The 17,639-nt window shown below is 41.6% G+C and overlaps 1 protein-coding gene across 3 annotated transcripts in view; it reads left to right on the forward strand.

Annotated features, from left to right (window-relative positions):
• ARMH3 (armadillo like helical domain containing 3) overlaps positions 1 to 17,639 on the forward strand; it is a 123,413-nt gene that overhangs the window by 40,239 nt on the left and 65,535 nt on the right. For all 3 annotated transcript variants that reach the window (XM_030950820.1, XM_030950822.1, XM_030950821.1), the window contains exons 21-23: positions 11,245 to 11,327; positions 11,827 to 11,953; positions 14,599 to 14,674. In XM_030950820.1, the coding sequence (XP_030806680.1) occupies positions 11,245 to 11,327; positions 11,827 to 11,953; positions 14,599 to 14,674 (286 nt within the window). The remainder of the gene's footprint in view (positions 1 to 11,244; positions 11,328 to 11,826; positions 11,954 to 14,598; positions 14,675 to 17,639) is intronic.

Consider the following 17,639-nt stretch of genomic DNA (forward strand, 5'->3'; position numbering starts at 1 on the left):
TTGTTAGCTGTCTCTAATTAGCTGGTGTTTATATAGACCTTTGGAAACATAAAGTGCCTGAGAAGTATTAAGTACTGCACATGCTTTGAAAGCAAAGCAGTAATATAAAAACACTTGGGTTGGTCAGGTTTCTGTGAAGGAACTGAAACATTGGCACACCCGATGTAGCTGAAGAGCTCCATGCTTGCGATAGATTTTTGTGTATTTTAGGTGATCCTCTTCTGAGAGTAAACTACTGTAGAATGTTTCAAAATTTTTTTTTTAATAGGATGTTGAGGTGAACAGAGATTCTTCTGTAGGTGCTTAAGTGGTTTATACAGGCTGGAAGACCCTGGGTGAAATGGTGCATACACCTGTAAAAGGGCAGATCCTGGCTGCTCCAGGTGTGCTTCTAGAATGCTATATAATTTGCAGAATAAATGCTAATTGCCAGCCCTGTCTTGAGATTGGTTTCATACTTAACTCTGACCCTGTCAAGGTTGCTCTTTGATTACTCAGAATGCTGCTGCCTTTGATGTGAAAGAATGTCTCTTTCTGTGGTCTTGATCTGTGTGACAGACAATTCCAAACCAGAGCAGGAGACTTGTGAAATAATTTCTGTCCTTCATATGACCATGAGGCTTTTGTTTTGGATTGAAGAGTTAGTTATCTCTGCTGGATGAACAGCCAGAAGGGAGCAGCTATTCACTGTAAGGTCTGAGATACCAGGTTGCCCCATCAGGTGTGCTTTACAGAAGGTCTTCAAGCCCACACTTGTCTTCTAGAATGACAAAGTCTGTGATGATTTAAGCAGTGCCCCTGTGGTGTAGTGTGGATAATAGCAGTGGAGGCCCCCCAGCAGAGCTGAGTGGAACAAAGAGGCTGGAGAGAATTTGTGTAAGGAAGTATTGGAAGAAAGGGAGAGAGTTATACCTGGCACATAAAAGGAGGAGAGTTTTTTCAGGCAGAAAATTGAGTGGGAGAAGAAGACAAAGAGAATGCTGGGGGCAGGGAGTCGGTATCAGGTGCGGAGGAACTGAGATAAAGGCTGGAGGTGGAGGCAGTAGCTGTGTATGGAGCCTTCTGTTCACTTGCCAAATCTAATGTTAGCTGATCTCTAATTAAGGAAAGCCACTTGGGTGTCATCTGATGGATTGATGCTCTTCCTTTGTGGATGCTTTGTCTTCAGTATGGAAGGCCAGCAGCACTTTGAGAGTTGCTGCATTTACTGTTTGATTTTAATTTGCAGTGATGGCAGGGAAAAGTAGTGGAGCCAGGTGCTTTGGCATCTCTCAGGACACGTATCGTGCTGTTTATGCAGTCTGTAATACTTTATGCTTTTTTGGATATGCCATTATTTGGCACATTGTTTCCATATGATCTTATTTCTGTTGAACTTTCTTCTGCAACATCTGAGTTTAAAGAAGAACAATATTGTTACAGTCTTTGGATGTAATCCAGCCTGAGCTTCTCTATTAGAATAATTTTTTCACATTAAGTTAAGGGACCAGAGGAATGGTACTTAAAGCAGCATAAATCTCTGGCTGTGCTGACCAGATGACTAAGAATGTTTAGGTGACAGAGAAAGATGCAGGGATTTGAGAGCTGGAAACAGGATTGACAGAAAGAAAAATCTGTGGGTGGCAAGAGTAGTGTGTAGAAGGTTGTTCTAGCTGAAAGCAGTGCGAAAATAAATATCAGATCACTAGTGGAGCTAAATTCTGGAACATCTTGAAAAGAGGGCTGGAGAGTGAAATCTGATTAACCTATGAAAGTGATTGGCAAAGGCAGTTACTAGATACACCAGACATTCAGATCGAGAAGTGTCTGTTGATCTTGGTTGTTTTTTAATAGCCCTTTTCACCAGTCTGTTCACTTCTGTTCCACCACTGATTAGTGTGCAGTTCTTCCCTTTGAGTGCTAAAGAAAATCTTCAGGTTTTTCACCACTGACCACGTACCATTGCTGGTACTAGCTGGTACTAGCTTGGAAATTTGGCCAAGGTCAGAAACTCTAAGTGGCTATGACTCTGTTGACCTGTTTGCTTGCAGACATTTTGGCCAACTGGGAGTCTCCTGGATTGTTATGCCAGGTACCTTATTCTTTTTAAACACTGATTAATTGAATGTCAAGTGTAAGGTACTTCCTAGAGCCAATTAAGAAACTTGGGAACAGCCAGTTCACTGGTCTCAGAAACAGCCTGTTATACTGAATGTTCTTGGGCTGGTTTGTACAGCACTTGAGTGATGGGCAGTGCTATATGTGTTGTTGTTGTTGTTAAGCATGTATGAGCTATGCCAGAGGAGTTTTCATGAGTCATTTAAGCTTTTTATATAAAAAGACCTCATTTCTTCAACTCCTCCCACTTCAAAATTAGCTATGCTTGAGCAATTCACGCTGAGCTTAGGGGGTGCAGGTAACTTCTTTGCAGTTGCTATGGTTTGCTTTAAGCAAAAGCTGTGTTTAAAGAAACAGAAAAGCAATACTAATAAAGACTTCTAATAGCAAGAGTAGAGCCTAAAAAATCTGAATTATAATAATGGTGAAATAGCTATTTATTGGGGTAGTTGAATGCAAAGTAGGATTAACAGTGGGTATGACCATTAGTAAGATCAGTTGAAGATCAGTTTTCAAATTGTTTTAACATAAGGCTGTAATTCCTTTTCTTGTAGCTTAGTTAATTTGGTAGATGCAGAATGCATTGTTAATACAAGGGTACTTCAAATATGTAGCACCATCAAGAAGTTAATTTTTCTCCTTTTCATTTTAGGGTTATCAAAGCAGACTTCTACTATGCTACTAGACAAAATAGACTTCTTTTTTCCCTTTTTGTACCCTCTTCAGATTTCTTTGTCAGGTTCTGTATTTATAACAAGGATAGTACTGCATTCAAAAATTTTTGTGTGCATACTAAAGACATGAAAGGTTCCTGTGTGGAAGATTTTAAAATAAAGAAGCAATTTTTTGTGAAGGAGACTCTCCCACCCCAACTTTCAGTATATATAATGCTGCCCTTATGCAGTGCATATTTAAAATGGTTTAATCACTTTGCTTTGTTATTTTTGTGACTGAAATGTTAATTACTGAGAGTGTGTTAGCTATGTAATTTCTGTTTCTACAACTGTGGATCAGGTCGGCTTCAACCCTCTGATTTATGTTGCTGAACAGACTGGGAAGTCAGGTGATGTTGTGTCTTCCCTTCATCTCTAATCCAGCTGTCACTGTCACTTTCTGCAGCAGCTATCTGGCAAGGGAAGCTTATCATCTTGCAGTTCTTGTGGAGGCAGGATTCACACACTGGTGTACCAGACAGTCGAGTTCACTGGCAAAGTTCCTGGTCACTGGATGTCATGAGAGTTGGGAAGAACACAGAGCTGCTTGGCCAGTTAGCAAATGACTCAGTTTCTCACACAAACTAAAAGCTGTAACTGTTGTGTGCCATGGAATACATACTGGAAGTTTGCAGCCTTAGGGGATCCTATTTTCTTTATTATAGGAGTGTTGGTGCTTGTGATACGTGGTAGTGTGTCGGCCCAAGCTGGGTTCAGGAATGCAATTGTTAATCCTGTTATCTATTTCACAGTATGATATATCTATCATACTGACGGAATTCAGGAAAGGATTGAAATTGAAAGATGGTTTTATAAAATAATTTTTGTTTATAGCTGCGGTGTGTGTTGTGGGTTGATAGTTATTGATTTATTTAATTTGTACTCCTGGCAGAACTCCACGTTACCCCAAAGAAAACCCCCGTCCCATCTTACACAGCTCACTTACAGGCAGCAAGATGGGAAGGTCAGAGGGAGGACTGCAAATGTCTGCTTGTAGTATTCTGCTGTCATTCTCAGCTGGTGGGACAATGTCATGCTCAGCTGTCCACATTACCTCCTCAACCAATGCTAGGATATTTTCATGGGAGCACTCCAGCCATTTAGTGAAATGCCTTGGTGTTAAACTCTTAAAGAAGATAGTGTAAGAAATGCAGAAACTCAGTGGCTTTCTTGTAAAGGAGGATGTTCTAAATTCCCTGCACGAGTCATTTTAAGGAAGCATCTGCTTTTACCTAATTCTAGTTTAATTTTACTTTATGCTAACATATTTTAATACTGATGGTAAAGAGTTTACCCTGATAGCTAGTGAACAGAAAAAGTATAAGATTTGGGGCTGTTATTGATCACCTGATGAGATGAGGGTGGGAATTTCTCAACATAGCCTTGCTCAGGTAAGCACAAATGGAATTTAGTCATTTGCATGGATAAAAGTCTGGCAATGTTTTGGTCATCCTGCCTCAGCCTGGCAGTTCTCATCCAGATATGTTGCTCTGTCATGTTTTAAATACAGCTAGCAAATGCTGGAGAACTTGATTGTGGATCATTAACAGTTTGCAGATCATAGTGACCTAGTGGAGCTAGTGTGATAACTTCTCCTGGGAAATGGTCCCATTGGTGATAGAAGTGTTACAGTCAGCTGCTCAAAGCTGTTTCTTTATCTGCAGGGAGGGATTGCAGCACTCAGAATGCAGCACTCAGAATTTATCCTGTGCCCCTTTTTGTGTTCAAGCAGCATCACTCCTGGGTTCCTTACCTTGCAGTCTTTCCATGTTCTCACACAATATTTCTTCTCTTTCTCTAGATTCTCCACCTTTTCTGTTTTAAAACCTGAGGCAAAAATGTGCAATGGTAACTCCCAAGACTACTGTTTAACAGTGTGAACCTACACTGTCAGACAAAACAGAATTGAGCTCAATACTAACCTTTCCTCTAAAGAGGGATGAAGCTTGTGGGTGTGTGCTTTTTAAAAAAAATAAATTATTTATTTATTTGTAAGAAAAAAGCATATTGTTCATCTGAGCTTTAGCTGAAGTTGGAAAATTTGTGTTATTTCTTTTTGCTTGCTGGATTGCCATCTAGCAGCATTGCTCTGGCATCAGCAATCACCATTTCCATTAAGCTTGCAATTTCACACTGTTGGCTCCATTTAGGTGGGAACAGTGAGTACCAGGGATGGGGGCTATATAAAGAGAGTAAAGGCTTGGAAGTGAAGGAGCCTGCTCGACTAATCCTGGGAGTGATGGCTTGTGCCAGCATGTGCTCCAGCCCTCTGGCAAGCTGTTGATTCTCATTAAGAAAACAGCCTGCTTTCATGGATGCACCCTTGAGAGCCAGCCATGGGGAAAAGAGAGGGCAGCTGTAGAGTGCTGGTGATGGGGAGCCTGCCAGTTGCCAGCTGCTTTGTGCCACAGAGCTGTGGTGGCTGGGAGGAGGAACTCGGCTGTGCCTGTGGCAGCAAGAGGGAGGGTAGAGGAGTGTCTAGGCAGGTGATGGTTACAGCAGGGAGCAGAATGCTCCCTCCTGATCAGAGCAGAGGGAAGGAGCTGGAGCATGTTGACTGGTGATGTTGACAGAGCTTTTATTGCTTCCCCTGCTCCCGAGAGGGGACTGCAGCGTTGGTGCAAGAGTCTTGTGTTCTAATGCTGTGGGTGATTGACAGGAAGCTGCAAGTGCTGTCCCTGAGTAATTGCTTCACTTGTCCAAGGGTTCTGGGGTAGTTTGTGCCTCAGGGAGTTCTGGTGTGTTAGTTTGTAATAGCAATGTAACTATTTCTCTGACAGGATTCCTATTCCTACAACTCTATCTGGAAAATACCTCTGTAGGTTCTTTCCTGTCAAACCCAATCTGTAGATTCTCCTCTCCTGCTGAGTTTGTTTTGATCACTGTTCTTCTGAGTGCCTGCCAGAGCTGAATGTGGCCAGATCTGCACCCTCTTAACACGTAGGTCATCTCAGAATGTCATATTTGAGCCTTTTGCTTCCCTAAATCCGAACTGCCTTTCAGGTATAGCATTTTCTAGAGGTGATTACTCTGTTCTGGGGTCTCTTCTCCTCATGGCTGCACAGTGGGCTCTATGGTTATCCTAGCTTAGCCCTTGTGACTTCCAGTCTGGAGCAAGAGAGTGGACTGGTCTGTGGTTATGGTATTGGCATGTTGTGAGAATCTGCTTTTTTCACATTCTGTGCTGTAATTTCCCTCGTGTAAGGGAATCGTGCTGAATTTTGGAATCTGGAAGAACATATTAGAAAGCATTATTTGGCCTATTGTTTCTCCACAAGTGTTTGATGTTGATTGACCATTTAGAGACAGAACACTAACCTTAGGTGGACCTTTGATCTGGCCAGGTACAGCCAGGGCTCGTGGTGTTGCTCTGTTTATACTGTTGCAGGGAGAATGCTCCTGTTTTTCTTGTATGTTGGAAGAACTGAAGCACAGAAAGACCAGTGCTGCTTCCTGGAGAATCTAATCCACTCTGTTCTTAGTTGCACTCGGCCTTAATTGGATCTGGCTACAGTGAGTAGTGTGGACCTTGCCTTGGCAGTATCTACACATGAACAGGGTGGCTGTAAGAGGTGCAGGGTGGTTACTGTGCTGCTGCTGAAGCACTTGTAGGCAGATGACTTCTCTGCAGCATGGAAGTGTTGCCCAGATGTCATGATCAGCTGCCTTCCAGTGGTAGATGGGTGGGGATCCTTCTAAGGGGGTTGTGGTTTGAGACATTGGAAGGAGGACACTGAATACACTGTTGGTTCAGTGGTAACTTCTAGAGGGAATGGGCAAGTCACTGTTCTTCCTTGTGTGCCCTGAAAGTTGGAGGGTAGAAAATTGGAGAATTTTAGTAGAGCGCTGTATCCTGTTAATGGATGTTATACTGCAGCTGAGGAGCCCTCACATCTCTCTCTGCCTTGCTCCTTTCTTGAGGACCATTATATGCACCATTAGAAGATTCTTGACCTGTAAGAACCTGTAGATGCAGTGACAGAGGCCTCTGTACTGTGCTCAACCCATCCAGCTCTCATTGATGAGTGTTTCAGGGCTTTTCTCTTCTGCTCCATTGTGCAATAACACATCAGAGCCTTCTGATGCTCCTGGCAGAGTCTGTGCTACATTCTCACTTGCTCAGGGGATAAATACTACTCTTTTTTCCCCCCTTTTCTCTTGGCCTGCCTCCATGGTCGTGTTGCATTACACATGATCCAAACAGAGAACACTGAGACACTAAATAAAAAAACCCCAACTTTGTGTGAATCCAAATTTACCTGGGGCTGAATATACTTCTGTTTGAAACAAGACTTACAGGGGGAGAAGTTAAGTCTGCTATGTGAATAGGAACAGGGGAAGGAGGGAGTGAAGGGCAGCTGTAACAGGAATTACCTCCTTCCTGGTAGAAGAAAATGAGAGATGGTGGCTGCCCACAGTCTTCTCACAGAGGACTGGCTTGAGAGAGGGCAGCAAATAACTGAGCAGGCGTGTACTGCTGCTCCTTAGCAGACAGAGTGGCTACAGAAGCTGATAAGGGAAAGTGTCTTTAAAAGCAGCTGTGCAGCAAAAGAGCTGAGAGGTTCTTTGACTGTAGTCATTTCAGTTTAAAAAGTAGGGAGGATATCTATGATGTCACTCTTCATCCTTTGGCTGTAATAATCCTTTGGAGAGAAAATTGTCCAAGAGCCAACCTGCTATATACCACTTTTCACATGCAGCCTGCCATATGGCTCTGTGTCCACTCAGCGTGCTTGTCTACTTGGGTTTGAGGCTCTAAACATAAGTGTCCAAAGCTGTGTTCTCTTCTTGTTGATTCAAGAAGCATAGCCAGTGTACTCAGCTCAGGTCACTTACATGAACATACTGGTGGCTGCTTGTTTAGTTACAGCCTTCTCCCTTTATTACTAAAGAAGTCACACCGTTGTATTGTGAAATTATGGATGTTCCAAGACTCACCACAGTGGGTTTTTCAGGTCCTGCTAATGAATGCCAAGAACAGATATCTTTAGGGAGGAAAAAAAGGCTCTAGAGGGTATTGCAAAAATGGTGCTGTTTTCCAGTTAATGTTGAAATAGATCTCATACCCAAACCATCCATTGCTGTTAAATCCTGGAGCATAATTTGGGATAAGGTGGCTGAGCCCGAGCAAGGAGCACATTTGTGTCTGCCTGTGCAGCTGGGAGACTGAATTGCTCCTCTGCTGGGGAAAAAAAAGAAAAAAAAGAAGATAATTTCCTGGCTAGAAAGGGCAGTCTGCAGGTGGGGTGTGAGAGGCAAACAGTTGATTGCAGCAGGGAAAATGTGACACATCTGGTTTGGCTTCAGACTGTTTAGGAAAAGTAGCATCAGTGCTCTGTTGGAGCTCAGGGGCAGAGGGGTGTTCAGTCAGTTGGACTTTCCTCTAAAGGTTTATTTTGTGTGTGTAATTGTTGCTGAAGGGCACTAGGCATGTGAAGCCAGATCTAAAAGTTGCTAGTTCTGAAAACTTCAGGGCATAGCTGTCCTAATTTTCAGTACAGGGTCTGCCTTACAAACAAACTACAGAGACATGGCAAAGGGATTAAAGGTTCCACAGTGTTTGTGGTCCTTAGAGACACTTGAGTAGAGGCTGCTGTAGAATGTGCTGGTGTGGAAAAAGATTGGCTGCTCTTTTAGCATTGATGTAGTGTATATCCCAGTTAGGAATACTGCAACTTTTCTAGGAATGTGTGGTTTCCTAGCAGTTGATAAATTTTTCAGTGCAGGGCACACAGTGACTGTAAACCTCTGATAGGGTAGTTCTTGTGACCAGGCTCTGAGCCCACACTCAGTTTCTTCTTCATGTGAAGCATGTCCCTCTCCTTCCTAGTTCTTAGGGAAGGAACAGCACCGAGAGTTTTGAGTGGGCTATGATTCAGTGCAATTCAGGTATAAATACTGACTTCAAGCAGAGCTAATCTCTTGTCTTCTTTGTAACTGAAACAGGAAAATTAAACATAGATTCATCATGATGGCCGAAACAAATGTAGGGATAGAACAGAGAAAGTGCTCCTTCAAGTATTGTCACCAATATAGAGCAGTACAAGTGCTTCAGGGTGGTTTATGAGAAGTACTGCAGTGGGCAGTTGTAGGGTGCTTGTCCTTGTCATTTGCTGGGTGCTTGTGCTCTGGATGAATACACTTGTTCTTTTAAAATAGTTTTTCCTCATCACAGACAGCTTTCATGTTCACTGATTTTGGATGATTGTTGGTGGCTTCTTGTCACACTGTGCCATGAGCTGCTGACAAAGGCCATTCAGCAGGGCTCTTGTGGGACAGTAAGAAGCAAAGGAATGAACATGAGGCTTCTCACAACTTGTCATAGGAAATCCAGAGCTCTGCTACTTTGCTTCCACAAACCCAAGCTGCTGCTAATTGAACAGCAGCACCTGGCCATGAGCTGTGACCCTGTGGACTTGGTGGCTGGGAAGGAGGTAAAACCAAGCTTGTAACCATGAGATGGAGAAATGGCCACTGAGCTGCTGTGACAGAGATGCAGGGCAGCTGTCTGCAGTCCAAGGCACTGACTGCAGGAGACTTTTTTGCTGTGGAGATTTGGTTACCTTGGCAACCTGTTTTTAGCTGGATCTTTGCTCCGGTGGAGAGCCCATCTGTACCTGCTACTTTGTTTTGAAACGTTTGTTTTGCAAGAAAAGAACTGACAGGGGTATTTTCAGAGCTGTGTTACTGTGGCATCCAGGCTCTGCTTTTGGTCCCAGGAGTTTGTGTGATGATGGGGTGATGATGGTATGGAGAGTTGCGTGGCTGGATTGAAAAGGTGTTAATGTATTTGCTTCATGAGGTGAGCTGCTGACATGGCAGGGAGAAATGCTGTTGCTGATGGTTAATCCTGGAATAGCTCTGAAAGATGCATCACTTGCATGTCTGGAGTTTGCAGAGAATTTTGTTCATTCCTGGTTTTCAGTTCAGCATCAGACATCTGCTGGAAGGTTAGATGGAAGTAGCTTCTGCCTGTGATGAGTAAATACCCACCTTGGGCTGCAGGCTTCCCTTTGAGTGTGCATGTATAAACTTGTGATACTCATGGTCAACTTGTAGTACTGTAAAGTAGAGCTTGCAGGACTGCATTCAGAATCTGAAAATTTTGTTTAATTCAAGATCAGACTGGTGTGTTTGCATGGTTTTGCTGTAGGTTTTTTGATTTTACCTTTTGTGAATACTTTGCAGTCTTGAAAGGGATGAGTATGTAAATTCTGCCCATACCTCATTCCTGTTCCTTGTGCTTTATCTCTTCCTCTTTCGTAGCCTGTACCTTGGGCTGAATGGTCTTTTCTGCATTCACTGTGGAGTTCCCCCAAACCACAGTTTATTTTCACACCAGTTACTGGATGGTGTGTGACACCTGTGTAATGTTGGGGGAAAAACGGATTAGTGGGTTCTACTTGTGCCTGTAAGAAATAGGAGTAATGCCTGGTATTGTTCTGTTGGACGAAGTTACTAATTAGTAGATAATTAGGAACCCTTTAAAAAAGATGTGTACACTGTTCCAGCATTGACTTTTCAGGACATCTTAATTCAGATGTTTTAAGTCTTGAAATGTGTTGACTTCAGAGAAGAGAGTACATTAAGAACCTCTTCTAGTCAGGCGTCAGCTTTCACTGCTGAACAGCTATAATGCAGAAGAAACTAGTTTTCTGAAAATTTCAACAACTAGGGAAAAAAAAAGATAAGAAACTTTACATTTTATTCAAGTGCATGGGATGCAGTTGTTTATTGTAAAGTCTGTTTGATTAAAGCATTTTTAGCCAACCTTTTTGTTAATTGCCACTGTTACTAACTGATACTGGGTGGTTACAGCAGGAGCTTTTGTTGGTTTATTATTTAAGACAAGTGTGAACCAGATCTGTAATCTTTACGGCACAGCCCCAGATAACTGACACAATAAAGTACTACATCCTTCTTTTTACCACTGCAGCAGCATTGACACAGAGCTACAGAAAAGCTGTGCTATGGGGGTTTTCTTACCTTTTTTATTTTTTATAACTGCGGGTATCAACAAGAGTGACAGTTTGGGGCTGCCTGTGCATACATCATGTTGGTGATATATGAAGCAGAAATGAGACAGTTGGATTCTCCAACCCCAAAGCTCACTCCAGGATCTAGCAGATAAAAAAAATCTTGAACTGAGTTAACAAAGGACGTACCTTGAGCCTGAGTAGATTTGATTGGGAAGTCAGTGAAGGAGAATAAATGTGGGAAGGTAAAATCACTGTCACTTACCTGTTTGGCAGGGTATTGTAGCAACAAAAAGCACTGCCAAACCCTACATATAAATTGATATATTTCTGAGTTGAATAGCTGGCATTTAGTTTAATTTACACTAGATAATGTAAATGCATCTGTATATAAGTGACTTGTTGAGAATGACTTTGCTTTTTATAGTATTTTAAAAATACTTATTATTTTCTCCTAGCTTTGATCAACTTGTTGAAGTTCCTCATGTCTAATGAGACTGTGTTGCTGGCCAAGCACAACATCTTCACCCTTGCTCTTATGGTGAGCATCTTTACCCTTGCACAAATCATCTTAATTTTAACAACTCAATTGTGAACTAGTATTAGGAAGGAATTGTAATGCTGAAAGGATTCCAGAAAGTATTTCTGGCCTGTTAAGGAGATATGAGAACATGGCCATGAAGCAGAGTAATATCGTGGTTGGTTTCACTATGTGTTTGGAAAGGGCAGTGCTTGGACTCACTATAGGATTGGCTCATTGAAATAAAGAAGTCTGTGTGAGGAAAGGCCTAGTTTAATTTTCCAGATTTGTTAAATTTTTTTTTGTTCTGTGCTCCCTTGTATTCAAAATAGAAACATGTGTTTCTGGCCCTAGATAAAAGAGTATTTAAGCTTTTTGTCTGTCTCTCAGGTACTATAAGGAAAATAAGCTGCAATTGCAAGCTATTCCTTTGAAGGTTTTGGACATAATGTGTATTGTTTCTGTTGCAGAATAGATTTGGGATAAATATTCCTGTTGCAACTTCTTTTCACTTGTATAGGTTGTGAACCTGTTCAACATGTTCATCACTTATGGAGACACATTTCTGCCCACTCCCAGCAGCTATGATGAGCTCTATTATGAAATCATTCGCATGCACCAGAATTTTGACAACCTTTATTCTATGGGTGAGTACCTCCTGACTCGTCAGGACTGCTGCTGCCTGGAAGTGAGGGTGGTGGAAGAGGGATGTTTGTGTCAAGTGTTTGCTGTCTACCTGCTACTGATGTCTGCTGTGCTGGGTGAACATGTTTTGTGTACTAGGGCATGTTGGTAAATTAAGAATTGAGAGAGGGATAAACTTATTAAAAGGTTAAGTTTTTTTTAATGTCACAAAAGAATTACAAACAGGCTCCTTGCCCCTCCCTCTGTCACCTAATGTTGGAAATATAAATTTATTGTCACAATGGAGTATGTGGTATTTCATGCATTTTGTGTAGTTTTCCTCTATTACATTTGACAATTTCAAGTCAAAAAGCAGGTACATGCTGCAGAACCACCCAGCATAGAGAAACACTGAATGCAAGTAAGAATTTGGAAAGGAATTTGAGAAACTTACAGCAAGAAGCTTGCTGTGCTAGACAAATCACGTCTACTTCACTCATTGCCAAAGCAACCAAGAAAACAGCCCTCACAAACCTGCTTGCAGTGACAAGTGAATTGCTGGACTGAATAATGTTCCCCCTGGCAAAACAGGGAGAAGCTGCCAACCTTCAAGAGAGAGGGAAGGGAGCCAAGTGTCACCCAGCAGGGAAGAGGAACAAAGAAAAGCAAGGAATGCATGGAGGCATAATCAGTCAGTGTTAGACACTGGCACCTGCAGCCCAGGGTAGCTGCAGCAGCACTGGTGTGCTGCATACTTGAAGCTGTGAAAAAAAGAATATAGCTGTGTTCTTTGTTTGTTTCATTCCAAAAGGACCTTTCATTCCTTCACCCTCTCCTCCCTTCTCAGCTTGACCACCCAAGGAACAACAGGAATTGATATAAATGTGTAAGGAGAGCTAAAGGGCAGACAGTTGGGCCACAGCCCTCTTCTGACATGGGGGAGAGACATCCTCACCTGAATGAAAGTAGCCAAGTACCCCTGTAACTGCAAGCAGAAACAAACTGCCCTTTTGTATAAATTTCCCACAGTTTTCAACTGTTACATAAGGGATTGCTTGGCCATTTTTGTGCCCTCTTAAGTGCGTAAGATTTTTTGCTTACCCATTTTCTACTCCCAAGAGTTGCAACTAGTGAGGTGAGGTGCTTTTACTAGGTAATATTTTTTTCAAACCCATCCCCTGTAGAAGATGAAGGTAAGTGGAATAGAAGAATAATGCACTCAAATATTTCCTCAGTTGAGTTGCAAAAGGCACAGCTGAGCTGTTGAAACAATTTATCACATGAACATTTGCCATCCTCCTATGTAGAGTGAACCCCGTTGAATTACTCGTGCAGATGCCTGAATTGAATATATTACTTCAGATATTCTAGTACAGTACCTACTGTTTGACAAAACAATGTTACTCAGAGAAGACAACTTTTTTCTGCAGATGGCATGTAATGGTAGAATAGGAGGTGAGAAGGTAGCAGTGTCTCAAGCAATGAAAGCTACCAGGTGTCCTGAAAGCTTCCCTTTGCTTGTCAGACTAATTCTGAGACTACAGTGACCCTTCTGTCCCCTAGCCTTGGGGTGTTAGTACAGATGAGAAAGCTACTCAGACCTTTAGTTTTTCTGTTAATGTGGTTGAAACTTACCATGTTGGGAGTGGAGGTGGAATCTAATTGATTTGGTTTTTTTTTTCCCTTGTTCTGAAATTAAACTTTGTCCAGATCTGCAGGACTGAAAGCTTCTGTCCTTCAATTATAAGCATTAATATGCAGCCACTGTGTTTAAGCATTCACTTGTAGAATCCATGTTTCTGCATGATCTTAAATTTGGATGCTGAGCTGTTCCTTCACTTCTAAATTGAGGGTGAACCTTTCTTGTGGAGTCTAACCTCCAGAAAACCCTGTATGTACAAATTCATAGAAAATTCTCTTTGTTCAGGCAAGATGGAAATTAATCAAAACATCTGCTACAGGATCTGTTATTGTTTTGATGCTTACCAAGAGTTGTGCAAGTAACTGCCACCATAAAAACACTACATATTTTGACCTAAATAAGTATTTTTGGTACTCTGGCAGAAAGGAATTGGGTTCCCTAGAAGTTCTTCCTGTTGCAGAATGTTTTCAGATCTGCTCTTAAGTCTGTCAGCGACCATCTGTGCAGGAGAACACCACCCTTCTTCCTACAGGCAGTGTTTTTCTTTACCTTGGTGTGTAATTCCTCTCTGCAGCTCTAGGTAAATGGGCATGTGAAGAATTCTGCATTGCTGGAGAGGGTTTTAACTGCAGTATGTAGTCCAGTTCAGATGGAACCTTGCATTAGCAGGAGCTGGAGGAGAACAGCTGTGTGTGGAATAAGAGCTATTCTAGGCTTGGGATGCTGCTCTGTTTCTGGGGAAAATGAACTCTGTGTGTGATAGTGAAAGCAGTTTGGAGCACCCAGCTTCTCCCATCCCCTGTGGCTCAAGTCATTATTCTGTTCTGCTCACCCCTTCCATGTTCCTTATGTTTCTTAGATGGGCTTTGAAGGGAATTTCTACCCTGGATCACATATTCTCAAAGATGACATTTGTTATTATGTGGTTCCTGGACTGCCATCTTGCCAAAGCAGATTCTTTTTCCTGTTTGGAATTATGAAATTGCCAGTTCTGTGCCAGCTCTGTTAACTGTCTTCTCCTTTCAGTTCTAAGGCTGTCTACCAATGCTGGTCAATGGAAAGAGCCTGCAAGCAAGGTGACCCATGCATTAGTCAATATTAGGTAAGGAGTAGAAGTTAATTGCTCTTTTAAAGTTTCTCATTTCCTGTGTGTGACTACATTTTTATCATGACAGTTACACATTTGTTTTAATGAATTTTGTTTTGAATCTGTTCTACTTGTTGGGCTAAGTTGTTGCTCAGACAGGGCTCACAGGCATAAAGGTTTGATTGTCCCCTAATAATTCTCTCAGCTCTTCTGTAGACTGAGTGCTTTCAAAGTGTAGCACAAACTGTAATGAATTAATCCTCATACCATTCTTGGGAGAAGTTACACAGTGGAGAATAATGCTGTGCTGGCAGAGCAGTTGTGAACCCGATGGATTTCTGGTGTGTGGTTCCATAGCAATTGCACAAAGCTATGGAGGGGACTGTAAGCCTGCTGTAATAAGCAGATTTGAGGTCTCTTAATATTGCAAGATTTTTGTGTGTTTAAAACTGATTATTTAAGGATATTTCAATGTTCTCTTAAACCTCCACTTCCTGTTCAAGGGCAGAAGGGGAGAAATGCTTTACTTGTAAGTCTAAGGAGTGTAAATCTAGGTATGTATTTTTTCACAATGGCAATAATTTATTTTTATGGCACCTAAAGCAGCTACTAGTGACCAAACTGGGTACTGGGCAAGAAGATCATGGATATGATTAATTGGAAAATGGAGGAATGTTGAGAGGGAAAATTTACTTCTTAGCTCTGGCTTATGAACAAACCATGTAAGATAAAAGTACTTGTATTGAAAAAAAATCTGTATATCACTTCCCTAGTCACTCCAGACACTTGGTGTCTGTGCAACACCAAGTAGCTCAGTAATGTTGCATTGCTTGTACTCATTGTTTTCCTCATTACAAAAGACATTGTGTAGGACAAACTCCCTGAGGGCATTTTTCAAGACAATATACATCTACATGTCTGTAAACCACCTTAAAGGTTCCCTTAAAAAGTCTGTAAGCTTGATAACATCATATATGATTCTAGACTTATTTTGCTGCTATCCTTATTTTTGGATTTTTTTAACCAGATGTAAGTGAACGTGTGTGGGTAGATAGTGCACTTGGAGTGAAGCAGAAGAACAGGTGGCTGTTGACTAATGTCACTTGATGTGACAAAGTGCCTGCTCTGGGAATGCTCTGTATAACCAGTGAGAGAAATCTACACTTGGAAGGGAGAAAAACCAAGTGATCACAGAGAGTTTGTGCTCACCTCTGGTTTGTGGAACCAGGGCTTTGCATGGGCTTATTTCCTGTTGACTTGGTAACTGCTTTTTGTGAAGATCAGCATGCAGTTGAGACAAGATGCAACCAAAAAAACCAGCAAAAACCCCACTTTGTGTGTCCTGTTATGGTATGGACATGATGTGCCTGCAAGGACAACCTGTATCAGACATGTTCAGAAGGTGGTGATGTCTGCAATCAGTGGAGCCTCTAGTCTGTTTCTCTTCTGGACTTAAGGTAGCTTTCCTCTTCTCCACCCAACTGCTCATCTATGTTGAAATTTCATGAGTGCTTTTCATTCAGTGAAATAAGTAATGGTCTAAATTACAGATGATTCAAGGCTTTGAGAGGGACTAGAATTCTGAGAAGTTAGTCTGATTTATCCCATTTCCTCGCTCTCAAAAGAGGGAAGGAAGAGAGTTTTGTCTTCTGGTTTGTTTTCTTCTGGTGGTAAAAATACTGTGTTTGAAGGATTCTTTAGCTGAATAGATTTCAGGCAGCCACAGAAGTCCAAAGGTAGTGTGCTTTTGTGAAGGTGTTTGACGGTGTGATGTGACAGGGACTAGAACCTGGCTTAGCTCCCCATTATCTGGGTTTCCTGTTTGTTTGTGCCCCTTTGGTTTTCCCTTAGAGTATTCTTAGTGTGCTGTCTTATTTGGGTGCTTTTGCCATGAAGGAAATGAATTTAGAGAAATCCACACTGGATTTTTTCCTCCTCTTGCTTCATCATTCTGTAAAGTTTTTATGAGCAGTGATTACCTGCTTTTTGCTGTAACTGTGCAGTGCAAAGTCATGCTTTGGTTTATATCTTGGTCTCATTACACAAGCTATTTAAAAATAAATAAACCTTGCAATTTCCTTATCCTAGGGCTTTTAGTGGGTTTTAGAAATATAGAAGCATCTGCCTGTGCATGCATACAGTGGGCTTTAACAAGTGTCTTAAATCCTAGTGTACAATTTTATGTGCATTTCTGCTGGGAGAGGGGTGGTGCATTGTTTACAGTGTTTCAAGGCTGCAATGCCTTTGTGTTACAGGAGTAACTATTGAGGGGACACTGAAACAGTCCTGCTTGTACCCCACAGTGCTGGACTGATGAGGTCTGCTGAATAATTGCTTAAATAGACAGGATGAGTAATGCCTAGAGAATCTTAGACATGTTCTTCTTTAAACTCAGCCACAGAGAGATCCTGCTTTGTGTGTCCTGTTACGGTATGAACAGCACCTTTTAGTTGGACTAAAAATTCTCCAGTAGAGTCTGAGTTTTGTTGTTGCTGATTTTTTGAATTTTGTTGTCCTTACTCCAGTCAAAAAAGCAGTCATGAATATTCTTTTTGAGTATTAAGAGATAGGGAGACTATTCCTGCCTTCTTTCCTTTCTACAGATAATTCATAATTTCTGTCCAACCCAAAGAAAATGAAAAATTGAAGAAGAAAGAATAATAATATCCTTATCTGTCTGAAAATCTTACATACCAAACTGGAATGAGTGATTCTGATTGCTGTCCTATCTCATAATAGTCATTATAATTTCTGTCTGTGGATTTGTCTCTGTGGTTTTCATAAATAATTGAGATATGATAGACTGCAAGATATAGCTGCAGCACTGATGAGGTTGAAATAGGAAGGTGCAGCAGTTGGTGGTTTGAAAACTCACCTTCTCACCTATGAGGAAATAAGCACATTTTGAGACAAGTTTTTTTTTTTTTTACCTAATGAGCCTCTTCAAGATAACACTGTGCCGATTTGCATTTAATGAGAA

Source organism: Camarhynchus parvulus, chromosome 6 (genome assembly GCF_901933205.1).
Source record: "Camarhynchus parvulus chromosome 6, STF_HiC, whole genome shotgun sequence".
Classification (NCBI taxonomy): domain Eukaryota; kingdom Metazoa; phylum Chordata; class Aves; order Passeriformes; family Thraupidae; genus Camarhynchus; species Camarhynchus parvulus.